Source organism: Aulonocara sp. 'chitande type north' Nkhata Bay, linkage group LG15, assembly GCF_057382095.1.
Source record: "Aulonocara sp. 'chitande type north' Nkhata Bay isolate Kocher_YH1m ecotype deep benthic linkage group LG15, A_spYH_male_GT1.1, whole genome shotgun sequence".
Classification (NCBI taxonomy): domain Eukaryota; kingdom Metazoa; phylum Chordata; class Actinopteri; order Cichliformes; family Cichlidae; genus Aulonocara; species Aulonocara sp. 'chitande type north' Nkhata Bay.
The window spans coordinates 5,385,229-5,412,670 of NC_141358.1; the positions used below are offsets into that span (position 1 = coordinate 5,385,229).

At 41.9% G+C, this 27,442-nt stretch overlaps 2 protein-coding genes across 4 annotated transcripts; one reads left to right on the forward strand and one right to left on the reverse strand.

The window, feature by feature from the left end:
- Positions 1–74: 74 nt before the first annotated feature.
- entpd5b (ectonucleoside triphosphate diphosphohydrolase 5b) lies at positions 75–10,305 on the forward strand. Of its 3 annotated transcripts, XM_086263495.1 has the most exons (15): positions 105–180; positions 790–935; positions 2,311–2,531; positions 2,992–3,071; positions 3,280–3,423; positions 3,921–3,996; positions 4,436–4,471; positions 4,782–4,870; positions 4,959–5,041; positions 6,735–6,796; positions 7,155–7,256; positions 7,528–7,671; positions 7,982–8,038; positions 8,222–8,337; positions 9,595–10,305. In XM_086263495.1, the coding sequence occupies exons 3-15, from the start codon at positions 2,312–2,314 to the stop codon at positions 9,676–9,678; spliced, it is 1,293 nt and encodes a 430-aa protein (XP_086119621.1). In that variant the 5' UTR covers positions 105–180; positions 790–935; position 2,311; the 3' UTR covers positions 9,679–10,305. The 3 variants fall into 3 exon arrangements, with proteins under 3 accessions (XP_086119623.1, XP_086119621.1, XP_086119622.1); XM_086263497.1 differs by lacking the exon at positions 790–935 and having other exon boundaries at positions 75–180; XM_086263496.1 differs by lacking the exon at positions 105–180 and having other exon boundaries at positions 533–935.
- Positions 9,512–27,094, reverse strand: znf410 (zinc finger protein 410). Its single transcript, XM_086263493.1, has 12 exons — positions 26,978–27,094; positions 26,602–26,688; positions 26,464–26,515; positions 26,207–26,339; positions 23,073–23,255; positions 18,125–18,346; positions 15,461–15,617; positions 14,351–14,532; positions 13,761–13,850; positions 13,485–13,604; positions 12,232–12,351; positions 9,512–10,655 (listed from the first exon to the last, which is right to left on the reverse strand). Exons 3-12 carry the CDS (start codon positions 26,494–26,496, stop codon positions 10,555–10,557), a joined length of 1,341 nt encoding a protein of 446 aa, XP_086119619.1. The 5' UTR covers positions 26,497–26,515; positions 26,602–26,688; positions 26,978–27,094; the 3' UTR covers positions 9,512–10,554.
- Between the last annotated feature and the right edge of the window lie 348 nt (positions 27,095–27,442).

A 27,442-nucleotide genomic window follows, 5' to 3' on the forward strand; every position in this document is an offset into this window, starting at 1 on the left:
ATGCTTCCACAAGCACAAAATTAAGCACCGGGCGTCCTCCCATTCACAGGACTGAGCAAACAAGCTGTTTATTGTTCTTGACACCAGTGTGTTATGCGAGCTCAGCACGAGACCAAAAACACTGCCGCTGACGTCACTGGGAGTCAGCTGTGAGCAGCGTGCTGCTAGCCGGACATCATGGTGAGCCTCTGTGGTGTTTTCGCGTTTAGTAAGGCATAATTAGGGCAGCTGCTAATTCTCTGTGGTGTAATTAGCTGTCATGTGTTTTTTTTAAGAATTCCCTGTTCAAGTTTTAATATTATTTTATGATTCCGCAGTGCCGTCTGCTTGGCATTAGCTTGTTCTCAAACTTCACTGGCTAGCTTTCTGCAACACTTCAGTCATGCGAGTTATCCGATAGCTGGCGAAAACTAATACAACAGGGATGTTAAATAAGAGTCAGCGCTGTTAACTTTCAGCCTAACTTCAGTTATCAGTCGTACGCAGGGTAGTGTTAACAAGTAAGATAAGAAAACTGGAAAGTTGGGATAACGTTATCGCTACATGTTCAAACGAAAGACAGTAAATGTTAATGCAGGCTATTTAAAACATTAGCGGCCATCACACATGCACGTTATTACTTTTGTTTGCTAGCTTAACCAGCCTAATTGATACCCTTCCAACTTGAATTTGATTTCTTGAAACACTGATGTGCTGTGTGTAGCAAGCCAGTAAATATTAATATGGACTATATACACTTACCGGCCACTTCACTTACTAGTACCGGATTGGACTCCCTTTTGTCTTTAGATCTGCCTTAATTCTTCATGGCGTGGATTCATCAAGGTGCTGGAAACATTCCTAATAGATGTTTGTCCATATTGACATGACATCATCCCACTGTTGCGGTTCCTGTTCCACCACATCCTAAATGTGCTTTATTAAATTGAAGTCTGGTGAGTGTGAAAGCCGTTTGAGTACAGGGAACTCACTGTCTTGGCATGTTCAAGAAACCAGATGAGTACACTGTGGTCACAAAGGAGTGGGTTTAGTCAGTGACAATACTAAGGTAGGCTGTGGTGTTTAAATGATGCTGGTTTGGTGCAAAGGTGCCCCCACACCATTCTTTGGTTGTTTCATGTCTGATTCTTGGTGAGTCTGTGTGAGATGTTGCTTCAGTTTTCCACTCTTGACTGACAGGAGTGGCATCTGGTGTGGTCTTCTCCTGCTGTTGCCCGTCTGCTTGAAGGTTTGATGAGTTGTAACGAGTGGGCATTTGAGTTGACTGTTGCCTTCCTATCAGCTCCAAGCAGTTTGGCAATTCTCTGACATTTTTGTCCGGAGAACTGCCATTCATTGGATATTTCCTCTTATTCGGATCATTCTCTGTAACTCTTAAATATGATCATATGGGAAAATACCAGTAGACAGACAGACAGACACACACACATTCATTTGTATGCTCCTCTTACAATCTGAAATTGCATATAACATTCTATACATTTGTCTTTCCTGTTTTATTTTTTATCACAATTTCAGGGCAACTTTAAAACAAAAATGAGTTTTGGATTATTTTTTAGCCTTTATTCCCATTGAAGTGTAACATCAAAAACCAAGTTGTGATTGCAAATGATTACACCAAATTTGCAAGCACACTGGTTGTGATGTTTAATCTATGCAGATTGGTCTGATTTTTTTTTTCCCATGTTCAGAGCAGATATTGAGACTACAAATAAAAATTGCCTCACCCTGTTTTTTTTGAAAGACTCACAGACGAGCATTTCTTTTTACTGTGTTCATTTTGGTAACTTGCTCCAAATCATAGCACATGTACAATCGCTGAAATTAAAAAGTGAAATTTGCATTTAGAAGAACATTTCTGATGTTAAATATCTGTTAAATTTCTTTGCAATCATTGCGACATTGTCTCAGCAGTGTTTCTAATAGGAGCACTTGACTTGAGTTTTTAAGGTTTCATAATTGTGCACTTCTGTAAAAAGATGTTGAGACTTGCTCCAGTTGCCAGGCATGTATCGATTGAACATCAAGATCAAAGTCAACCAATTTAAGTTCAACAGGGTGAAATTTTTATGTTTCTTAAATGTTCTGCTGGAGTTGACTAAGCAGGTAAGGAAGTTGAGATATATTATCTCTGGGGTTGGTTGAAAGGTATGATGGGGTGTGGTCAAACACAGTAGGTGTAAATCACTTAATTGCTTCCTACCACTCTGTAGCTTGTCACGCTGTAATTTAACATCTCCCAGTACTAGCCAGGAGCAGTTCTGGAGCACTTCAAAACAATTTAAGCTCTGTTTGTTTTTCATCCTCCAGAATGAAGATGAAGCCTGCCGTGCCACTTCTCCTCCTGGCCCTGCTCGCTGTCACAGGGCTGAGCCAAGCCCAACTCGGGAACTCTTTCCTGGATTTCTCCTGGATCCTTCCCAGTCTCAGTCGGCCGGCGAACCACAGCCGCATCTTCTACGCGGTGATGTTTGATGCAGGGAGCACGGGGACACGCATTCATGTCTACACCTTCATCCAGAGCGACTCAGGTAATACAGGCCAGAGGTGTCTCTTTAAGCCTGTTCTCTTCCCTATATTTACTTATTTCCTTAGGTTAGCGGCGTTATGTGCTCAATACAGAAACAGTGACATGTAATGAATGCAGGCTGCCTGCAGAAAGCCTAGCATAAATATTCTAAGGGTTTTTCTCACAATGTAAAGAGTAGCAGGGAGACCTCTGGTGCTGTACAAAAAAAACTGAAGTGCTGTGCAGCTTAAGTAGCACGCTTCAGGTGAACTGAAGTGAATATCTATACTTGCAGTTCTTTTAAATCCATAAATGCTCACTTCAAGGTGCGTAGGTAATTCCATTAATAATCCTTTTTGGTCAGATTTAAGTCGGAGTGTCTCATCTTAAACATGGCTATATGTACACTAAGCAGATTTATACCTCCCTAAATTAATTTAAGAGGTTCTATATGTGACGTGGGTGGCTCTTGTGTCTTTCAGAGCAGCTCCCCATGTTGGACAATGAGATGTTTCATTCCATAAAGCCTGGCTTGTCGGCATATGTCGACGTCCCTGAAACGGTGAGTTCAGCGTTTCCTCTGATCAGTTGCATTGAGTTGGAGGGTGCACTCATTCAGACATTCCTGCTGCCAGAAATGAAAGTGAGAAATGCAAAATGACAAACAAGTCAGGCCCAGCTGACATAACACTAAGTGTCATCTCAGCTCTCAGCAGTCACTCAGTAGACTTTTCGGCTGCTCTGCGGTGATTGTTGTTTCTGTTTAAAAGGCTGGACAAACAGTGAGGATGCTGTTAAAGGTAGCCAAGAGGACGGTGCCTCGTGTGGAGTGGAAGAGAACTCCTTTGGTCCTCAGAGCCACGGCTGGACTTCGGCTGCTGCCCACACAGAAAGCTCAGGCTCTTCTGGACCAGGTAAGAGTGCACTGTCTCGTACTGAGACCTTATTGAGAGGCCTGAGACGGCAATTACACAATACAAGCATTGTGTAGAGTGCAGTTCTTTATCATATGGGAGTTGTTTGGCGCTACAATGTCTGACACCATCGTGAAAAAAACAACAACCCCACAACCTATTATCCAACAAAGCAGCAGGGAGAAAAGGAAAGTGCTGTGGCAGGTATTACAGAGACAGGAGGGGAAGTATTGTTATCAGAGAGCAGGAGATTAGTGTGGAAGGCTCTTGTGGAGGGGATAAGATAGTAACGGATAGCCCTGGGGCACCTTGAATGATAAATGATACTTTATTAATCCCCCCCAAGGGAAATAATTAATCCCTTCAAGCGGAGGGCACCTCTGGATGAGCTACCATTACACTAGATAACATTAAGGCCATCTCACTGTTGCTTTCCTTTGCTCCTAGTTGCACTTAAATCTCCCTTTCTCTCGCCCGTCTCTCCCTCTTTTCCTCAGGTTCAACACGTGTTTGACGAATCTCCTTTTTTGGTGTCAGACGACGGCGTCAGCATAATGAACGGCAAAAACGAAGGTAACGTCTGCCCACCCTCTGCCCCGACAAGCAACACATCCGTCAGATATCACGGCAGCTGTTGTCCTCTCTGAGGTGTTTTGCAGGTGGCATCAGTGATCTGTCTGCCCGCTTTTAGCGTGCTGTGCAGTTTCTGTAAAGAATCGTTGTTTACTGCAGGCATGAACCTAAATTGCTGAAGATTACAGCAGTGTTTTGTGATGACACTTAAGAAAACGAAATGGCATATTACCACAAAGATGAGTCAGTAATTATGCGGTGCAAAAATACTATTGTCTGTTGTGCCGTTGTGTAATTGATTAGTCAGCGTTTCAGCCTCGTTTATAGGACTACATGCCTTTTATATGCAAAATTAGTTTCTTAAATGGTCTTTGTTTTCACCTGAAATGACAGGTTTCTGTTTTCTTACTTTTCTTTTGTGCTAATTTTGTAAATGTAGGACTCCTGGCTTGGATATCGCTGAACTTTCTAACAGGCAAGTACACTGCATTAAACAGTAAAATATTTGTACCTCTTTTTCGTACTTTATATCCAGGTTTAACTTTGTATCTAAAGGTGCCGTCGCGTTATCACACCTCATGTTCACAAATAGAGGCTAAATGTGTCCGACTATGAATTTCCTGCCTACAGGAGTGCTCTGATCTTTATCAGATAGGATCCAGCGATTTTATACTTTGGCTTGTACATGTTTGCCAAATAGGCCTTTTGAAGATAACATCGCAGGTGTAACTGATTCGGTCCTTTGTGTTGTGGTTTCTGGATTAAAGTGTGACTTTTTTTTTTAGGTCACCTGAAAGCGCGAAGCAAGAAGACAGTGGGAATATTGGATCTGGGAGGAGGATCAACGCAAATCACTTTCCTGCCCAAACTGAGGGTCAGTTGTTTGAACACTTGAGAGAAATCTGTCTGATCTCTAACCTTTGGTGATAGTAACCCTCTGTGCTCTCTGTATTCCACTGTAGAAAACCACTGAAAGTGCTCCTGCTGCTGACTACACTGCTAAGTTTGATGTCTTAAACTCAACATTTGAATTGTACACTCATAGGTAACTGTTTCAGAAACGACTGTATGCTTCATGAGACATAATACAGTCCATTTTAATTCAGTGTGAATGAATAAGAAATTGCTTCTTGATTTCACATCAAGATCATTTCCATATTTTCCTTTTTCACATTTAAAATTAGCCTCAAGTTCTGACACTGACTCTGTGACTTCACTCGGATCTGTGTTTAATTAGGAAAACGTCTAGTATCTGTTTAGGCAAGGCAAGGCAAGTTTATTTGTATAGCACAATTCAACAACAAGGTGATTCAAAGTGCTTTACAGAGACATTAGAAACAGGAACAAATAAAAAGCATGATTTAAAATTGAATAAAACAAGCAAATAAACTAACTAACTAATTAACAAACAAACAAACAACAGTATATAAAATCAAAACAGATAAAATCAGAACAGTAGATAAAATCAGTAGTTAAATGTAAGTTTTGAAATTTAAGCTTAAAGTGTGGATTTGGTGCTTTATTCAAATGCAGCTGAGAACAGGTGAGTCTTCAACCTGGATTTAAATAAACTGAGTGTTTCAGCTGATCTGAGGCTTTCTGGGAGTTTGTTCCAGATATAAGGAGCATAAAAGCTGAATGCAGCTTCTCCGTGTCTGGTTCTGACTCTGGGAACTGATAAAAGACCGGATCCAGATGACCTGAGGGATCTGGATGGTTCATACTGGGTCAGGAGGTCATTGATGTATTTTGGTCCTAAACCATTCAGAGCTTTATAGGCCAGCATCAGAACTTTAAAGTCTATCCTCTGACGGACAGGCAGCCAGTGTAAAGACCTCAGAGCTGGACTGATGTGGTCCACTTTTTTGGTCTTAGTGAGGACTCGAGCAACAGAGTTCTGAATGAGCTGTAGTTGTCTGACTGATTTTTTAGGTAGACCTGTAAAGATGCTGTTACAGTAATCAAGCCTACTAAAGATGAATGCATGGACTAGTTTTTCCAGGTCCTGTTGAGACATCAGATCTTTTATCCTTGATATATTCTTGAGGTGATAGTAAGCTGACTTTGTTATTGTCTTAATGTGTTTTTCTAAGTTTAGGTCTGCATCCATCACTACACCCAAATTTCTCGCCTGGTTTGTGGTTTTTAGATGTATAGATTGAAGTTCTCTGGTGACCTGTAATCGTTTTTCTTTGGCGCCAAAGACTATTACCTCAGTTTTGTTTTTGTTTAGCTGGAGAAAATTGTGGCACAACCAGTCATTGATTTCCTCAATGCATTTACCAAGAGCCTGTACAGGGCCTCGGTCTCCTGGTGACATTGTGATATATATTTGTGTGTCATCTGCATAGCTGTGATAGTTTATTTTGTTGTTGTTTATAATCTGTGCCAGTGGGAGCATGTAGATGTTAAACAGAAGGGGTCCCAAGATGGAACCTTGGGGAACTCCACATGTGATACTTGTCTGCTCAGATGTGAAGTTACCTATTGATACAAAGTATTTCCTGTTTTCTACGTATGTTTTGAACCAGTTTAGTACAGTTCCTGAAAGACCTGTCCAGTTCTCCAGTCGTTTGAGTAATATGTTGTGGTCAACTGTATCAAATGCTGCACTGAGGATGTGTATTATAGGCAAACACCACTTGTTTGCCTTCTTTTGAGGATGACTTATTTGTCACATGCACAGTCTGTTTCTGCTTGGTTTTCTAAGTGTGTAACAATTCTTCAACTTCATGCAGCTATCTTGGAAATGGACTGATGGCGGCACGGTTGGCCACACTGGGAGCTCTGGGTGCAGAAGGTACTGTGCTGTACATGAACTAAATGTGTTTCTTTGCCATTATTCATGTCAGTGTCATCATTGCACGTCACTGATGGATACTGAGAAGAAGGTGGGTCAGTTCAAATGGTTTCTTTTTTAGATTTTCCAAATCTCGAGAAGGAAAAGTAAAGAAAGATATTTTTGTGAGATGTAGTTTTCTGTTATAAATGATTCTAGCCCTGAGATACACTGAGATGAATCACTGAAGTGCTTCAGAGAAAATTGTGTTAGTGACTGCCTGAGTTTTTTTTTTTTTTTTTTTGAGTCATTCTATGACCTTGTGTGAAGCTGTTGAACCAGTCACGAGTTTAAACAAGTGGTGTCTGCGCTGTCACAGGGTTGGAGTGGCAGGTTTTTAAAAGTTCCTGTCTGCCAAAGAAGTTCAGGGATGAATGGAGCTTTGGAGGTCTAACCTATCAAGTGAGCGGGGACCCAGATGGTATGATCCCATTTACTTATAACAAGCTGTAAGCAGATGAAACCCAAAGCTAAGGTTTGCAAGGAAGAACTCAAAAAATGTCCATTGATTTTTTTTTTTTCTTGGGTTTTACAAAAAATCTTATCTGTTACCAGATGCGAGCAAAATGCATGATACGAAATTTAAATATTAGCAGCAATATGAGCAAAAATATGAGGGCATACTTGGATTACTTGAATGAACATAAGATGCTGACTTTATTCTGCCGTCTCTGTTTTTCTTTCCCCTCCAGGTTACACAGGATACAAGCTTTGTTATCAGGAAGTACTTAAGGTGGTGAAGGGGATTATTCATCAGCCGTACGAGCTTGAAGACTCCAATGTTTTTTATGCATTCTCCTATTACTTTGACAGAGCTGTGGATGCGGGCCTTATCGGTTAGTGAACACACACACACACCCCCTTGTACACACCTTATATAATTATACAGACCCAGTAGGGTGTCATTGCCCATTCCAGCACTAGACATAGGCAGGGAAATGTGAGTCACTTGCACCTGTCTCAGGGGATTTGATGAGCTATAGGTGTGTAGGTATTAAAGAAATTGCTATTCTTTGCCAGTCCAAGCTGAAAGGCCACAAGCTCTATTACTAGTATTATGGAAATGTACATGTAGACCTGTTCTTGTAATGAATGGTGTAGCATTTTTAAATGTGAGTAAGATGACCTCAGTCACCTCCGTTGCAGATGAGGTCCACGGAGGGATGCTGGAGGTCAGAGACTTCAAGAAGAGAGCCAAGGAGGGTGAGATGGGCGAAGGAATGCATCATTACTATGACAGATCTGCAGCTCCCTGTACTTGAGACACAGTGTGCATCTCAATGGAGCTCATTTCTATCTGAAATCTTGCCCTCATCCACAGCAGAATACAGATGACTGATTATTCCTAACACCTAACAGCCCTTATTTATCCTTTTCTCTGCTTAGTGTGCAATAAGATGACCAAGTACCCTCCCATCCACCCTTTCCTGTGTATGGACATGACTTACATCACTTGTCTACTGAAGGATGGGTTTGGCTTTAAAGAGAACACAGTTTTGCAGGTGAGGCAGCATTGTGTAATAAAATTAACAGGGTTCTGGCCTTGGTTATAAGAATGCAAACGAAGCAGTACACCCAACGCAACAATTTTTCACAAGGCTGCGCGGCTTTATGAATTCAGCTATTTATGTTTCGAGCTGTTTAGTTCAAACTTGCAGATGAATCATAAGATGGAAACCTATCAAAAGACACAAGCAATGTTTCAAATGAAAAGGTTTAAAATAGCTCCTCACACTTCATAGCATTTTCACAGGCCTTCTTCAAAGAGGCCCTGACACATTAGTCAAAGAAGAGATGGTAATATCTCATCCTACCTTTTTATGTTTGAAAATTCACTATGTACACTGAAAACAGCAGATAAGTGTGCTACCAGAAATTGCAGGGTGAGTTGCATTTCAGAAACCCTCCCCAGGGACTGGGAACCTTTGGAGGGGCTCTGTGCATTTCCACAGTAGGGAACTGGGCCAAAAATGTTATTTTCTGATAGTTTCATGGCACTTACATTCTAAAGCATATATTAACACCCAACACCTCCACACAGCCATGCAGGAAAAATGAAGCACAGACAGATTTAGTGCAGATATAAGAAACACTGGTTGCAGCCAGTGGTACCCGTCAGCAGAGTGATAACAATATTCAATCTGCCTTTTTCGGCTGAGAGGTAAAAACTGCAGGCTTAATCTTGCTTGGGGCACCAGCTATAGGCCAGACCTTTTCAAGAAAACTACTGGGTCCAGAAATGGCATCAAAAATGATTGGGCTGCTGTAAGAAACTGACCAATGAGATTCTGTCTGCTTTGATCATTTTCTTATTTACCCAACTTTCACTATATAATGCTATCAGATGTAACACCAAAAGAAAAGTGTCTCTGCACTAGTATTGCATCAGTGGAAATGAGATAAAAGACCTTCAGCTCTGACGCACAGAGGAAGCCAGTGTAACCTGCAGGTTGTAAAAACAGTGGTTGCTTTTATATCTGTCAGCGGGATAACCTTCCCAGTCTCTGAGGGCCTTTAGACTGCAGAGGAAACACAAGCAACCGATGATTTGAAGGGATCTGTGGACTCCTTGGAAAAAAAAAATTGTAAAAAGTTGGGAGTACTTTGAGTAGAAACTTGTCTGTGTCAATTCTCTTTTAATAAAACAAAGGAAAAGAGGCACTTTTACACAAAAAATTCCATTACCTTTTTTATTTCAGTAAATACAAAAATCCTTTGAGTGATTTGGTGGTTTTTTTTTTTTTTTTTTCCATCCTTAGCTAACCAAGAAAGTGAATAACGTGGAGGCTAGCTGGGCACTGGGTGCTACATTGGATCACTTCCACTACCTGAAGATTCACTGAGAAGTGAGGAGCGTACACTGACAACGAGAAGCTGATTTTAGGTGGCGCTCACTAACCACACTCAAGTAATGTGCACTACCTTATCTAAGAGCAGCAGACAGCTGGTGTTGGTTTTATAAGGGCAGAACTAACCTCATGAGTAATTCTTAATTTCTTTTAAAAAGCAATTATTCTCAAGTGTTAATATATTGAGCTATATATGAGCAATGCATTGCCCCACTCGGAGAACAAGTGAAGCACAAGAGGCTGAATGAAACATTTTACCAATAACACACTCTGTTAATGCACCTCTGGGGATTAGTGGATATAGAATTTATTCGAGATAGATGTTTTCTATTTTACTAAGTCTGATAAACAGAGAGGCCTGGCTTGTTAAGTCATGTAATACCAGCATTTACATGCAGCATTTGATTAACTGTGCTTGAGTGGTTTTTAATGTTAAGTGTTTCGTTATTAGTCAAAAGAATAATGGCTATAATGGGTGTCTGGTACATTTAAATTTAACTTATCAGCCGTTGAGGTTTTGGGGTACTTGTTTTTCATTAACAACCATCACTGCATTTCAGTGTCTACAATGATGAAGCACATAAGCATTCCTGGTCATTATAGTTTCATAAACTAGCAAAACCCGTCTCAGTATTTCTTTGGGAGTCTTTGTTCTCAAAAACACGAGGAAAAAAAAAATGTTTGTACAAACTTTGCCATTTCACGCTTATTAAAATAAAATCATCACTGGTTGCTAATTACAAATATCTACAAGGGTCTACAGGTCTGAAAGTCATCTTTTTACAGATACATATCTATATGTAGTCCACTGTGGCAGTCAGCCCAGTGCTGCTGCAACACGCAGTGTGCGATGTTTGTTGTGAAGGTGGACTACAGCAGAGCAACTACATCTTCTCCATATGCATGGCCCTCCGTTGTCATGGTCACCAGTTCATGCGGTTGAGAGAGAACTACCACAGAGTCTGCAGAGCCTACACAAACACAAAGGAAAGTTCAAAGAGGATGTTATTCACCCTGTATGTATTTAAAATAACATGAAGGTGCAGACATTGTAAAATCAAACCAAGCACTTTCAGCCTTTGTGCTGATGAAGCCGTTCTTGAATTTCTGCAATACATACAAGTTGTATGCAGCTGGGATGTTTCCAGGCTTCCCAGCCACACGTCTGAACTACATCACCTGGCTCTTCAGTGTTCAAATAATTTTAATTTTATTTATATCGCACCAAATCACAACAACAGTCACCTCAAGGCACGTTATATAGTAAGATAAAGAGCCTTCAGTAATAGAAAAACCCAAAAATCAGACCGTGAGAATGGAAAACTCCCTTTTAGTAAAGAGAGTAAAAAACAAACAAACAACCCCACAAGTAGAACCAGACTCAGGGAGGGGGGAGTCATCTGTTGTGACTGGCTGGGGATCAGGGGAGAGAGACCGGACAAATAAAGAGATCCAGAGATGAATAAGAACTAATGATTAAATGTAGGATGTGTATAAACATAGAGTGAAAAAGAAACCGTGCATTATGTGAAGCCCCCAGGAGCCTCGACCTATTGCAAAGGTCACCTGATCCAGACGTAACTATAAGGTTTATCAAAAATAGTGTTAAGTTTGATCTTTAAAGCAGAGAGTCTGTCTGTCTCATAAATTCAAGCTCCTTCCACAGAAGGATGGAACAAGCTCTTATATTTTGGATAAACAGTTGAAAGTTATGGTTGGCACTGACACTTTGGTCATTGCTTATGTGAACTATGTCATCAACACAGTCCCATAACCATTTACACAGGCGCTTGAATCGCAGTCTTTTCTTGTTTACCAAGTAAAAAAAAAATACTGGCAGCCACCAGTGCAATAACTGCTTGAGTTATCGCGCTCAGATGATTTTCTGAAAGCTTAACCTCTGACCTTGATCTTGAGGTCAAGGTCATTAAACTTCATACTCGTCCAAGAGTTGTGGTAGATGCACCCATGGTATGAATTTTAGAATCCCATGTCGCCTTGTTCTTGAGTAATCGTGTCCACATCGCCCACCTGTGCTGCGGGGTGATGACAATACCGCATCAGCATTTTATGGCTGATTGGTTAAAAAAACAAAACCTTGAGAGGTGGGCGAACACTCAAAACAAAAATAATATGCAAGCAGCAGTGCTACACTAGTGAATTTATTATTACCAGCATGAGGTTATCAATGTTATTTACAAATTTGTTTTTAATCTTATTTATTTAACAGGTACAATGCAAAGAGTGCCAGCTGAACTGCTGGAAACAGCCTAAATGTGAAATTTCAGAGACATGAAAACTCGAGCAAACACAAGTCTACACAGCCTGAGTGTAGCCGCCGTTATCAAAAGACTCATTCCCTGAAAAACACTTAATGGGACATTAGTGACACCACAAGTTGACTCAGCATCCCTGACATTAACAGAACATTATGAGCTTCACCAAATGAGAGTTTACTGCAGGGCTACAGCATTGTCAGATGTGTTAGGTGTTTTTTAAATCTTATGAACTGCCTTTTTTTCCTGTCATACTTGTTCAAACGCCTACCTGGTGATCTCAGCATGGCATGGTGGAGATTCATGGGTTCCACAGTTGTTGTCATGGTGACCATATTGTCTCCATTCTCACCGTCTGCCTCCAGCAGGCTGCTTTGTGTCAGAGCCTCTCCTGTCAGTTGCACACAGACATCAAACTTTTTGTTTTTCCCAAACCTCAACACAAGAGAGAGCACATTTAGAGTAATCCGTCATCTTTATAGAAACCAGGACTCAACCTGCAGCCTCGGTGTGATCACCACAGGCCAGTGCTGGTTAGAAAATGATGCTCTGAAGTTAAAAAATAATTGATAAAAACTGGAATCTAGATTTCTAGAATGCGTTCTGTATAAATGTTGATTTTTGTTTGCTTATTCTAGTTATTCACAATCAATTTAATAATTAATCCAGTACCTCTTGTCATGTATAAATAACAGAAACTACCAGGCTGTTGTGCAACTGCATCTTCCTTTGCACTGCTTTTACAAAAGACTGGCCTCTTTGGGGAGCCTGACCCGAATAAATCTGCTGTTTATAATTAGAGCTTTGGCAGCGTTTCCTCTGCGGTGATTCAGCTGCTGTGCTTCCCTGCTGCTACAGAGATGTGACAAGGAGGCAAATGTGCTGTCTGCTGTCATTGTTTCATGCTAAAAATGAATTTAAGCTTATTTTGTTCAATTGTTCCAGATGCTGGAATGTGAAAAGCTCAATGAACGATCCTTTTAATCTGAAAGGTACTGAAAATGATACCGAGAATAGAGACAGGAGTGACTGTGTAAATTTGCCTCAGCTGTATTGGAAGATTAACCGTATATATTCACTCAATTATCTCAGCAGGTGAATGCATTTCAATAAAGCAAGATGATGTTATTTTAACTTGGTGATTAAAGACTTCTTAGAGGATCTGACCCCATCACAAAAAGCCCAACAGGCTTCGTTTTTTTTTCCCCCTGCAGCAGCGTTTTGCTGTCTCTGCTTTTTCTTTTTTTGAAGCTATGTGCATTCTAAAACAATTCAGCTACTGGGCCTGAAGAATAAAAATGTGAATGATACATTTTTAAGTGCTAGAAGTCATTAACAATTCAAGAAATGTTCCTAAATGTAAATTAAAGCAACACCATCTCTATGCAGACTTTAAAATGTATGGGCAGCTTGAAGCTACATAATCCAAGGATTAGCATATCCACCCACCACACTGGGTGGGTGGGTGGGTGGGTGTGTGTGTGTGTGTGTGTGAGTGAGTAAGACAGACAAAGGGAGAAAGACCTGTTTCTCTGCTTTCACTACTGAGTCCTTCCTCTCCGTGTCTCTTCCTCATGTGGACGTTTCTGCTGCCCGACTGAGAAAAAGTCTTCCCACAGATCCCACACACATGAGGCTTCTCACCTGGGAAGTACGCACACAGACACCAAGCAAAACTTTATTCTTCTTCTGAACTGCTGCAGGACGCCGTCTACAAGGCGCACTACTTTACACTTTATCTGTAGCTTACTAATTACAAAGGAGCGCACTGCTGCGCAGCTGTGAACTTGTCCCACTCACCAGAATGCACGAGCATGTGTTTTCGTAGACTGGAATACTCTGCAAAGGATCGCCCACAGCCATCTGCTTCACACAGAAAAGGCTTCTCTCCTGAAAGCAGCCACCCACCACAAATATACATATTGTTTACCTCCGCATTACAAAGCCCCAATTAAACTCTTATTTTTGCAGAAAGTATCAGATGCGGATGCGTTCAAAGGGATGCGTTGAATGGCCCCGACGCACTGGAAATTACAATAAACTGCAGCTTTGTTGTTGTCGTTTCTGAAAGCCGCGATGACCAAAATAACCCAGATAAGTCAGCTACGGCTCATTCTTCCAGATATACAGGCGGAAACTAAGCACAGGTCACCTAACTGACTGTGGAGCACGCCATCAGAAACCTTAATGCCACCCTAAATAAAATATGACAGAGTAGTGTTACTGATTGCAGCAGTAAAATGGAGGGGCCAGTGCTGCTGACTCTTCAAATCTCCAGCATTAACTCTGCCAAGGAAGCATTAAATGAGCAGAGTCAAATGGCCTTAGTTAGCTATTGCTTCCAGGACATTTGGGCTTTTAAATGCAGGGGTCCGTCCTGCTTTCCCCACCTGTGTGTGTGCGTCTGTGGTTCTTCAAGTTTCCAGCAGTGGTGAACCTCTTGCCACAGTTCGTCTCCTTGCAAATGAAGGGCTTCTCGCCGTTGTGAGTCCTCATGTGAACCTGCAGCCTCTGCAGCACATAGAAACTCTTCCCGCAGCCTTCTGCGCTGCACCTGAACATCCGGTCATTCCTGCGAGCCGAGATAAGATGACAAACAAACCTCGACGTCTCTCGTGCACATGCTTCGTTGGTTAAAGCCCGCCACGAGGTCAGACGGGGTAGCCTCAAACAGATCTGCTACGCTGGTATTAACAGAGCTCCTGCCATACAGCTGGAGAAACTCCTGTTGCACAGCAGTGCTTTCTGCTCCCTGCACAGTCTTTCTGCCTCCCCAACAAATAAAGCAGGAACCTTTTCCTGAGCTGCCATTACTCCTTTCATTGTGGCTGTAAAACACCTGTGCAGTTTAAAGCCAACACCTCCAGCTTACATTTTACAACTGCTGAACAAACCTAGTGCCTTTTGTACTTGAAAAACATCACACAGAATAGCTTGAAGATCGAGCTCACCCTGCCCTTGAGGGTACTTCAGGAGGGCAGAACGTGTCTGGAGAGCAGCCTGTTACACATCTTACACCAAATCTTATACTAGAACATGAAGATTAAAGTTGCAGGAACCAAAGACATTCAGGAGGACTTGATTGCTCACCATTACAACTTAAAAATGACACTAATTTCTGGCATTACACAGCTCAACAAATAACCAAGATACCATGATACACACAAATTTGTTCTTTTCTGCACTTTTGTTGCATATTGGGCTCTAGCTTACAGAGTATGACTTTGTGGTGTCTACATTAGCTGCTTGAATCTTTTTGTCTGACTTGTATCTATACTTTACAGACATTACAGGCATGTAATTTTCTATTAACACATTTCACAGTTGGTGCACGCGTTCCTGTGTGTAATGAAATGTGTACATCAACAACGCTGTATTATTTTCTAATTTGAAAAATGCGTCCACATGATCAGAATTTGCACACTTGAGCAACATCCCCTATGCTTGAACCACTGCTGGACAAGGCACAATCCCCCCGTGCTGTCTGTGCAATGCGTTACCTGTGTGTTTTGAGGTGATATTTGAAATGAGCGGGCCAGGTGAACGTCTTGCAGCAGCCCTCAAACGAGCAGCGCATCTGCTTGGAGAGGGGGCGGCTCGTTCTGGCAGAAAGGTCTCGTTTGTCTCCGTCTGCTATCAGACTGTGTGTGTGGTCACCTAGGCAACCGGAAGAGGAAAGTGAGCGAGGTGATGCAGTAAACAATCCAGCAGCGAGAGTGTCCCCGGCCTCTGGAGCATACCTCTATAAAAGCTAATCACTGGTTACTGACTGAGACTTGCAACCAAAACAAAACTCAGAGATGAATGAAATCAGTCCCATTTAACCCGACCACACTCCACGCTTATCTGCTACAGTTTAGTTTGTGCTGGTGTCTGCTGTAAAGCACCTGTAACTGATATCCTGCTGCTGAAAGAAACTAATCTAATCTGATGGAAGTTAGATTTAGATGCAGTAGGTTCAGAGCCCCTGTGCTGCCTTCCTGCATCACAAACCTCCACTACACTCAGTGATTTTGCACTTCTCCCCTCCCAAGTGAGTACTGTGGATCAAACTACCCCCATATGTCTGATAAACCCCCCGCTTGACTTTGACTTCTGCCCAGGAGACAGCTGGAGAAACTCCTGTTGCTATCAGCCTCAAAGATCCGAGGACATGCGCTAGCCAGCTGTCCCTGATCCTGAGTCACATTTACAGCCAGAATCTGAAGCAGAAGAAGAAACCAGTGCTGTGCAACACGCTGCCTGCTTCCTGTACTGATCAATTAGCAGCTTAAAGACCCTGGCATTAGGTGATGAAGGTGCCAAAGCAATTAATCTTGCTGAGGATCTGTCAATCCAAAGAAGGGGAGGGTGGCCTTGAAGGGCTTGTTTCACACGGCTGAATTACTAGCTGCTCTAGCTGCTCTTGATACAAATACAACAAAGTCAAAGAAAACTGTGCTGAAAAATATCAGCTGTATTAAAAGAGTGTATCTGAACCTAAACTGGACTATGTGAAAACCTGTAAGTAAAGAAGAATGCACAGAGTAACATAACCACTTTTAAGAGACAAATTGCAGATTTTAAGACACTTGACAGCTTTTCCATTTTACCTGAAAATCTATTTTCAACACACACAAAAAAAACAGCACAAACAATAATGCCTTCTAGTTACCACTTGATTTGTTTGTGCACATCATCACAAACATGTCAAATAAATCCCAGTCAGGTCAAGATGGGAGGAAACAAACCCGGGGCTGGGCAGAGATATGAAGTAAACTTCTTACACTCCCATATCACTTTTCAACATGGACCTCCAGCTGCAATTCGACTCAGAAGTGGGGGGTTCAAAGATCAGAGATGTAGCTAGGAGTCATGGAGCCTTAAATGTCATGGGTAAATGCTTTATCTAACAGGCAGCCAGTGGAGGCAACTTAAAATGGTTTGCGATGTAGTCCTGACTCCTGGTGCGGGTCAGCAGCACTGTGGAGCGTCTGTTTCAGATCAGAGCAGAGGCTTTACAGTAAGATAAGATAAACGTGTGGACAGACGCCGCTAAATAAGCAACAGGTCGAGACGCAATGCGGGAGAGGACGGTAAACAAGTCGACGATCAAAGGAGTTTGAGTTTGCGAGACCCGGGCGAGCGTTTAATAGCCATTTAGAGATTTTTCTAAGTGTAGCGTCGGCATTACTTTCAAATAGATGGTAGAAAGTTGAAAAGAAGAGGGGAAACATGAGGCTACAGCCAGCAGCTGTTGTCACACTGGATTCTGTGACCGCTGAGACTCAAAGGCCACCACAGCCTTTTTTTATTACAGCTTAATGAATGCTGTATTGAAAAGGAGTTGATGAATATACAGTAACAGGTTTTGGTTAACAGCTATTAAACAATTTCCTGGCTATAACCGCACTTGCTGGCAGATTTACACTTTGGTTTCTGAACAAGGTTCAACAAATAAGATATAATCTGTGAAGCATCGAGCCTCTGTCCCTCCCACTTCTTCTCTTTGTGCACATCTAAGTGGCTCCTGTTCGTCGCTTATATTTACTGTGCAGACATGAGTGATATTGATTTACTTATATAACTCTTGGCAATAAAGCAAACACAATATTTCAGAACCATCAGCTAATTTTATTTTCTGCAATATAACATCTTCCTAATGGCTTGATCGCATGTGTGTCCCCAGGCCTGACCTCCTGCCACCCCACATTTTTACTAAATCATTAGCGACATAAAATAACCACGGGAGCTGGATTCTGATCACTGCTTCGTTATATTGTGACATTTACAGCTCTACTAAATATCTGCCGTCGCACTTGTACATCAGTCAAAGACAAAGCTACAAATTCCTTTTGATTGGGAGACTCGAGACGAGAATTTTGGGACCCAGTTTTAGTCAGAGCTGATTACACCACGTTTTCATCTCTTCACTGACCTCATTTCTCTTCTGTCTTTGATGCCTGCTACCAAAATATACGCCGCTTCCTCTACACAGCCGTTACTTCTTGGTTTTTTCCCCCCAGTTTTATTCTCAAACTTGATATTAAATCCCAAATAGCTGCCTACAGAGCACACACCACTAGCAGCGCTCACATCCAATGAGTGTTGTTTTAATATTGTTTCAAAAAGAGCATATTTGACATAACTTTAAGGTGTATAAGATCCCTGGAAGAATTCTTTACCGTTCGTGACACTTGCAGCTCTGGCGTCCTGGCTGGCCTTGGCATCCTTCGCTAGCTGAGCCCGTGTGGCGGCGATCAAGCTGTCATGTGCCAGCTCTTGTACCCGCAGATACCAGGGAGCGCTGCCATCTATTCCGTAGTCCCCCGATGGGACCCCCTCATCTTCATCATCCCCGGCGCCATCTGCGGCGAAGATCAGGGACTCTGAGGAGGCTGTAATGCCTGACGGGGGGGGAAAAAAGAAAAAGGTCAGGATGAGAGTAACTGAAATAGAAGACAGCTGCAGTATATCTCTGAGGCGCTCTAGGTCACTTCTATTTATTTATTATTGTTCTTCCAATGCTGCTCTATTCTAAGCAAGCGGGAGGAAGTTTTCAACAGACACCCAAATAGAAATATAAGAAAACATGACAATCCTTTCTTCAGGGACTGAGTACATTTAATAAACAAGTAATTCTGTCCAGTGAAATGTCTCTCCATCACGTCTCACTGAATCACAGACAGAACACAGCGCGCTGCACAAAAGGTGTATGTGAGGAGACCAAAATTAATTTTTTGACTCTCTTGCCAAGGCCTGATGAACCAAGAGAATGTGCTTGCCAAGGCTCATTTCTTCAAGCCAAAATATTTTTTCTTTTTTGAATGGAAATGTGTCACCCCATTTCTTTTTGGCGCTGTGTGTGGAATTTGGAAGACAGAAAGTGCAGACACAAGACGGGATTTAGACTTTTTATATGAAACTTTGCTTGTCAGTTAACAGTAATATTACTTTTTTTTTTTTATATAGAAAGCAAATGTTAGAAGATACACACTGATTGGACACTTTATTAGGTACACCTTGTTGGACCAACTTTTTGATTCAGATCTGTCTTAATTCTTCATGGCACAGATTCATTAAATCGTTGGAAACGTTCCTCAGAGATTTTGGTCCATATTGACATGACAGCATCGCACAGCTTCTGCAGATTACAATTCTCCTGTTCGACCACATCCCAGCGATGCTCTGCTGGTTTGAGAGATGGTGACTGTGGAGGTCATTCGAGTACAGTGAACTCATCGTCAGGTTCAAGAAAGCTGTTTGAGATGATCTGAGCTTTGTGACACGGTGCGTTATCCTCCTGGAATCAGATGATGGCTACACTGTGGTCATAAAGGGATGGACATGATTAGCAACAATACTCAGGCGGGCTGTGGAGCTTAAATGATACTTAAATAGTACTAAGGGGCTAAAAGTGCGCCAAGAAAATATCCCCCACTCCATTACACCAGCACTACTAGCCTGAACCACTGTTACAAGGCAGGATGGACACATGCTTTCATGTTATTTTCTCCAAATTCTCACCCTACCATTTGAATGTCGCTGCAGAAATCAAGACTCATATGACCAAGCAACACTTTTCTAATCTTCTATTGTCTAATTTTGGTAAGGCTGTGTGAACTGCAAACTTGTTTTCCTGTTCTTAGCTGACAAGCGTGATACCTAGTGCGGTCTTCTGCTGCTGTAGCCCATCTGATTCAAGGTTCAACAGGTTTTGCTTTCAGAGATGCTCTTCTGCTCTTGGCTGCAGCGAGTGGTTATTTAAGCTATTGATACCTTCCTATCTGCTTGAAGCAGTCTGGACATTCTTCTCTGACCTTTGACATCAACAAGGCATTTTCACCCAGAGAATTCCTGCTTGCTGGATATTTTCAGACCATTCTCTATAGAGATCGAAAATGTTACGTCAAAACCGCAAAGGATTGTAGGTACGAGTGGCAAGCGGTACTAGCGCACGCAGGCTTTCACAAGAAAACAGTCACACAGCAATAAAAAGAAACAAAGAATGGCAAGAAGCTGTTGTATTATTAACTGCAATAGCCGGTCACATGACAGCCACGGGAAGCCGACGGGTAAAGAGATCGTTTTTTATCGGATTCTGTAGTGGAAGAAAAATTGTTCAAGCCATGTTTCCGAAGTAACAAAGAGCCAACGGATGGCCTGGATTGCAGCCATTCGAAGACCAAATATGACGTTTCAGAACACTGCAGCTCACATGTTAGTCTGCTCCAAGCATTTCCACAAAGGCAAGTCTTCTGTTGCAGTTATTACGTAATTTATCGTAACATAATTGTTGATGTAGGTTACAAATAAGTCTATATTGATTTGAATTTAATTTGTTGTGCTATGCTGTTTTGTTCACTGTGGCTTTGCGGGCTAATGTTTGTTGTGCTTTGTAGGAAAACCAGCCTACAAAATGCTGGAATGTGATCCAGACTGGGCCCCCTCTATCAACCTGGGTCAGACCGAGTGTAAAGCTGCTACCACAGCGAGATTTGATCGGTTAAGAGAGAGAGAGCGAGATCAAAACAGCCACGAAAAGTCTGCATATATGTGTCCAAGTGTTGTATTGAAGGAATCAAGTGATGAATAACTGTTTTCCAGTATGTTGTTTTGATCTGGTTATTTTTTATTATTTTTTTTGCATTGTTGATTTGTTTTTCACTGAAGCAGCTAATAAAGCGTGATGGAATACAATTTTGCCTCTTTCTTATAAGACTCTATAATAGAATGAAACAATAATGCCAGTTATAAATAAAGACAATCAATTGAATGAATTAAGAAACACTTGTTTTGTATCTATTGGATCTGAAAATGTTGTGAAATGACAAATAGATTGCATTGGCCTGTACAGGAGATAAAGAAAAAACAAAATTACAACAGTAAAAGTAAACTGGACCTGGGCTTGTTGCAGGGATCTGAAGTTACTAAACATTTTGTGAGTGTTGCACTCACACTTAGGACCATATAATTATAAATATGTGCATGATGAAAGTTGGGCAGCACGCTAACGTCTTTAGTCCACTCTGTATTAGAGATGGACCGATCCGATATTACGTATCGGTATCGGTCCGATACTGACCTAAATTACTGGATCGGATATCGGAGAAAAATAAAAAATGTAATCCGATCCATTAAATATCACGAAAGCACCTCACAAAACTTGCAACACGCCGTAACTCGCCTCAGAACGTTAGCACGTCGGAGCAGTATGCATCACGTGATAGAGCGGCTGTGGCATGCGGGACCTGTCGTGGTCTGGATAGCATTTGGAGCTTCGCTAGCAACCCGGCATTTCATCTCCGACAAAGTTATCCCGAGAGAAGTAAAGCAAGTGTGTAAGTCCATCTCTGAATGTTTGTAAAGCATTCCTGCGTTAAGCTTAACAAACGATATATGGAGCGACTGCCTCTTCTTGCTGCTACTTCAATCATGAAACTGCTTAACGATCAGCTGATCGGCTTTTCTGTCGCGAGTCCGTGTCTCTAGTTTGCTTTTGGCCCACTTTGCACCAGAAAGAGGAAACCAGCGGCTGAACAACAGCAGCACGTTTAAGCTTGATAAGCTGTTGTTAGAATTTATTTAATATTACTTTCTACTCAAGGATCTTTTTCTACGTAGCTGACGCTGGTAACTGTGCAGGGGCGGATCTAGCAAAGTTTAGCCAGGGGGGCCGATAGGGCATTAACAGGGAAAAGGGGGCACAAAGACATACTTTTCTTTCTTATTCTCATTTAAAATGTCTAGCTTTTAATAAATAATTATCTGACACCCAAAGTTTTAATTTGATGTAAAATGAATAGAAGTCAATTACTGTATATAGTAACTATTAAGTCTAATATATATACCCTAGTAAGCTATAGTACTTTTTCCTTTGGGAAGGTACCATCTGTGCAGTCTGCAATTTTGTTGAAGAAAGATGTTGAATCTATTTAATATTTCTTGAAAAATAATTGATTTCTGTGCATTTTTTTTCACACTGCATCAAATTAAGGTTGATTACGTCGATTAAGCATCATGAGGTGGAGCGTGAGGGGTGGTTCCCTATTTTTTATTTATTTATTTTTGTTGTTGCTGGGAGTTTGAACCCTATTAGTTAGGTTGCTTAATATTTATGCTAAGTACTCTTTAAAATACCACAATAGGGAGGATGGTGTAGGTTTAAGTTTATTAGATTGATCAGTATTGCTGAACTATGAAATATTTTTTTTTGCATACAGGTATAACAGAATAGCTTTAGTGTAGTTGTTGTTTTAAACTTGAGTATGAACTTATACAAAATGCAGCAAGATATTTAAAAAACAGTTTTGTTGATTAAAAAACACTATATCGGATTCATATCGGTATCGGCAGATATCCAAATTTATGATATCGGTATCGGTATCGGACATAAAAAAGTGGTATCGTGCCATCTCTACTCTGTATGCTCGTATGGGTCTGACGCTTTCACTCCTTTGATTTTTTGCTTGTGCTTTTTTTTTTGCCTTTTCGTCAAGTCTGTCTTTGTACGGACCTGCCGTGTTCTCGTTTTGTACATAACTGTTTTTGGGGCAAATAAAATGCAAGTATGGATTAATGCAGAATTAATGGTTACCGGTGCTGGAAATGCTAGTGTTTGATGCAGTGTTTTGATTTTGCTGCCACTCGTACCTACAATGCAACGCGCGAAAGTCACGTAGTCTGTCGATCTCAATACACACTAGAGAAGGTTTTGTGGGAAAAATCCCAGCAAATCAGCAGGTTCTGAAATACTGAGATCAGCCTGGCTGGCACTAACAACCATGCCACATTCAAAGTCGCTTATCCTTTCTTCTCCATTCTGTTGCTCTGTTTGAACACCAGCAGGTCGTCTTGATCATGTCCACATGCCCAAATGCACTGAGGTACTGCCATGTGATTGGATGATTAAATATTTGTGTTAACAAGCAGTAGAACAGGTGTTCCTAACAAAGTGGCCAGTGAGTGTAGAACCAAAGGATTAACGTTACTTTGCTGGCCTGCAAAGGAAGAAATCGTGAGTCACAAAAATAAATTCAAGCATTTGAACTAAAGAACATGGATGCCAAGTGTGGCAAAAACATAATTCAGACTTTGGCAGAGACAAACGACGTCCCTTTAATGTTCGTTTACCTTTTGCAAGGTTCAGCAGGACATAGGAAGTGTTGTCTGACTGCTGTAAGTCATGGAGGATGGGCGGGGGGCTTGAAGCCCGTGGGTGAGAGTGCGTCTGGACTACTAATGAGCTTTGCTCTGACACGCCTCCAAACTCTGTCAGGGAGGGGGAACTCTCAGGCTCGTGGCTTAGGCCTCCATCTGGGGGAGGAAATCAGTTATTGTGTCAAATTGAAAACACATTTACTGTAAAGTAATATCAAACAGTAAATAATCAGTGAGCTGTTTACGCAGATATGACAAGTGCACTGTACTGATTTAATAGCACGAATATAAACTAGCAGACATGAACATACTATAAAAAAGGCACATCTCAAATACTGATTTAAAATAACTAAATGTATTCAGTGTGTGTATGAGACTTCAAGAAGGCACAAAATAGAACTTGATAAGCAACACTGAATGCAAATATAGCCTTCATTTACAATCAGTGCTGTCTGCTCTTTTAGATCTGCCCCTCTTATTCAAAGTAGATTAATAAAAAATAGAAATAAATCGTAGACACATTGTGTCACAAAGAATATCTGTCCTTCCAAATTGAAGCATCTCTAGCAAGCGCTTTTCTTTCTTTTCGTAGAGATGATTTACCGTCTTTTTCAACAGCCGTGGAAGGCTTTCCAGGTTTCAAATATAGACGGTTAAATGCACCAGTGCAAATCTGAAGGGATAGAGATATTATGAAAACAATCAGAATGCTGTGAAGAACTGTTCTTATTGCCAAGGGTCTTCTAAATGCTTATTTTCATGTGACAAAAATTTTAATTAGCAACAAATTTCATGTATTTCAGACCCAGCAACACGCTCAGACAGAAACTGGTTCACCCGAAAGACAAAACGCCAAAACACAAACTTAACAATGTGGTGTATGCTGTACAGTGCAGCGAGGAATGCTCAGACCTCTACATTGGAGAGACACAAACAGCCACTTCACAAGCGCATGGCACAACACAGAAGAGCCACCTCCACAGGACAAGACTCAGCAGTCCATCTGCATCTTAAGGATAAAGGACACTCTTTCGAGGATGCCAATGTTCACATTTTGGACAGAGAGGGCAGATGGTTTGAAAGAGGAGTGAAAGAAGCCATCTATGTCCACTGTGAGCGACCATCTTTGAACAGAGGCGGGGGTTTACGACACCAACTCTCTGCCATCTATAATCCAGTTTTGAGATCCTTCCCAGACGCCTTAACGCCCACTCACATCCTGGGCCATCTGACCTCAGGAATTCGCATGATAAGGTGGGGCCAGGTTTCACAATGAACACACCCGAAACTCTGGCTGATTGGGACCCACGCCCAGTTTCACACCTTGGCTCAGGCAATTAGAGGATCATCAGGGGGTCCTTTTGTCCCTCTGTGGGGGGTCACTCCCACTAGGTTTATATCTGGGACTCTCCACCATTTGACCTTAGAACTGAAGAAGCTTCTCGGATGAGAGGTGAAACGTCTTCAAGCAACTTAAAGAAGTCCAGACGCTTTTCTTTGCAAGCTCCTTTGACTACGATGACCTGGATGACTGAGAACCTTCACAGACAACAAATTTCATGTTTTCTCACAAACTAGTGCATTTGAATTTAACAATGTGGCACACGTATTTATGTGACTATTCCACACACAAAGGCCGGCTGTAGCTAGTGCCACTCATATACACTCGTATATGATTCAGTCAGTGCTCAGCGCCGCAACCATCACTCACTACAGATAATTACACCTACATTTTCTTTCTAAATGACACAGACAGGAAATGGCAGAGATTGTTGGTTAGGTATCTTTTGTCTTCTATTCTTCTTCATCATTATCATCATCATCATCTTCTATTAAAGAACAAGAATCTATGATTAAAGCTGTGATTGGTGTATCAGTTTAACAGAAATTGTGCAGGTACATGTATCAATGTTGGTGTGAATATACACTGCTAAAAAAACATAATATAAAAACAAAATAACACTTGGAAAACACATCAGTGGAGGGAAAAAAAAATGCTGGATATCTATACTGGTGTTGACTGGGTAATGTGTCAAGCGGTCAAGGCGATGGACTAAAAATCCATTGGGATCTCCCCGCACAGGTTCGAATCCTGTCGACAATGGTCAGCTATTTTTTTTTTAGTGCAGGGATAGCTCAGTAGGTAGCAGGGTCACCCCATGATCGGAAGGTCGGGAATTTGAATCCACTGAACAGCTACCCTGAGGTACCGTCCCCACACACTGCTCCCCGGGCGCCTGATCAGTGGCTCACCACTGCTTCACTGAGTGAATGGTTAAATGCAGAGAGAGTAATTTCCCCACAGGGATCAATAAAGTATACATTATTATTATTATTATCATTATCATTATTGTTATTATTATGTGCTTGTATGTATGCCTGACAACGTTGGGGTATGCTCCCAATGAGATGACAGGATGTGTCTTGGGGGAGACCTCCTCCCAGTTTAGGACCAGGGCATCACTGAGCTTTAGGACAGTCTGAGGTGAAACCAGAGGTATTCTATTGGATTTTGGTCCAGTTAAAGGAATGAGACTGCCTGCATATCTTCACCACATAAAGCCAGGCATTGTTGTGCACCAGGAGGATCTCAGGACCCACTGCACTAGCATAGGGTCTGAAAATCCAATGATTTCATCCCAATACCTAATGGCAGTCAGGGTGTCATTGGCTAAGCTCTAGAGGTCTGTGTGTCCTTCCAGAGACATGTTAATGATATATCAATGGTGCCAGGCAGTGAGCACAGGGCCTACTAGAGCACATCAGGCCCTCAGGCCACCCTCATGAAGTCTGTTTCTGATTGTCTGGTCAGAGACATTCACACCAGTGGCCTGCTGGAGGTCAATTTGTAGCTCTGGCAGTACTCATCCTGTTCCTTCCACAAAGGAGCAGATACCAATCCTGCTGATGGGTTAGGGACCTTCTACGCCTGTCCAGCTTTCCTAGAGTAAACGCCTGTCTCCATAACAAGGTACGGCTCTGGTAGTAATATTACTAGACAATGAAAAAAAACCCAAAACGATTGGATGTAGTAATGAAAGATGTGGCACGAATATCACTACTCTGCCCAATAGTGGACAAGACAACAGAAGTGAGCATGTGCTCACCTGTGAGCTCCAGCGGGGTGCACAGGGAGCTCTCAGCAGGGGCCAGCAGAGGCAGGCAGCAGTGTTTGGACTCCGAGTCCTCCAGACCCTGCACCAATGGGATGGACGCGTTCTGCACAAACTGCACCAGCAGCTGAGTGATGGGGAAGGAGAAGAGGCACAGCATGGAAAAAAAGATGAACCTCGTGTGTTATTTAACAGATCCCTGCACCACAAAGTGGTCTCCCTTCGGAGGGCGAAAATGATGGCAAGCTTACCTCTGGTTTGGAGTCAAGCTCATCAGAAAGCATGGGTCACCCTGTGTGGAACCTGCAGGGCGAAATAACACCACTGAGCTAATAAACGAAAATACTCGTCAGTATAAGTGGCTCGAGCACAATGACAATAATACACACCTCAAATGTGACCTGGTGAACGGCAGAATCTGTCAGTCATAAGCTCGGGCTGCAGGTCATCTTCCAGTCAAATCCATGGTACGAGCTCTGCGGTCAACAACAAGACAAAGCTGTCAGGTAAAACTCCGGAGGTTTTTGGTAAACACAAAGAGCCACTGTATGCTCGGCAACTGCAGCTAAGTGTAGCCAAACCTCAATAAAATCCATCTAAACTGTTCTGGATAAAAACAGGCATATGGCACACTGCCTGTTTACCTAGCTAGCATAGCTAGCACCTAGCCACCGGAGCTATTTTCCCAAATGATGGATCCCCGCTGACGACACACTAGACAGCTATACAATTCCGTTAATTCTCCGGTGATATTAAACAGTTTACCTTGCAATAGATGTGTATGCAGGACACAGCGTAAGAGTAACTTAATGTACATTTATCTCCAAAGAGCAGGTTTGGGCTACGGAGGCTCAGATACATCAATTTTAAGACACTTCCGCGTTTTCAGTAAGAACCATTCTGTGTCATCGACGCCATCTAGCGGTAGAGATGTGTAATTGAATGTAAAAACTGACCTCTCAGTCAGTTCAATAGCTTATTGGCTTCCTTGTTCCCTTTTACAAATAAATATATCAGAGGTAAAAAGCTTAAGTTGAACGGTTTGGAGTAAAAGTTAGAGGGCCGTGGATATGTGCAGAGGAAGAATACTGGGTATGCTGGACAAAGGATGTTGAAGATAGAGCTGCCAGGCAAGAGGAAAAGAGGAAGATCAAGTAGTGAAGGAAGACATGGAGAGGTATGGTGTGATAGAGCAGGATGCTATAGGGATAGGGTGAGATGGAGAATGTT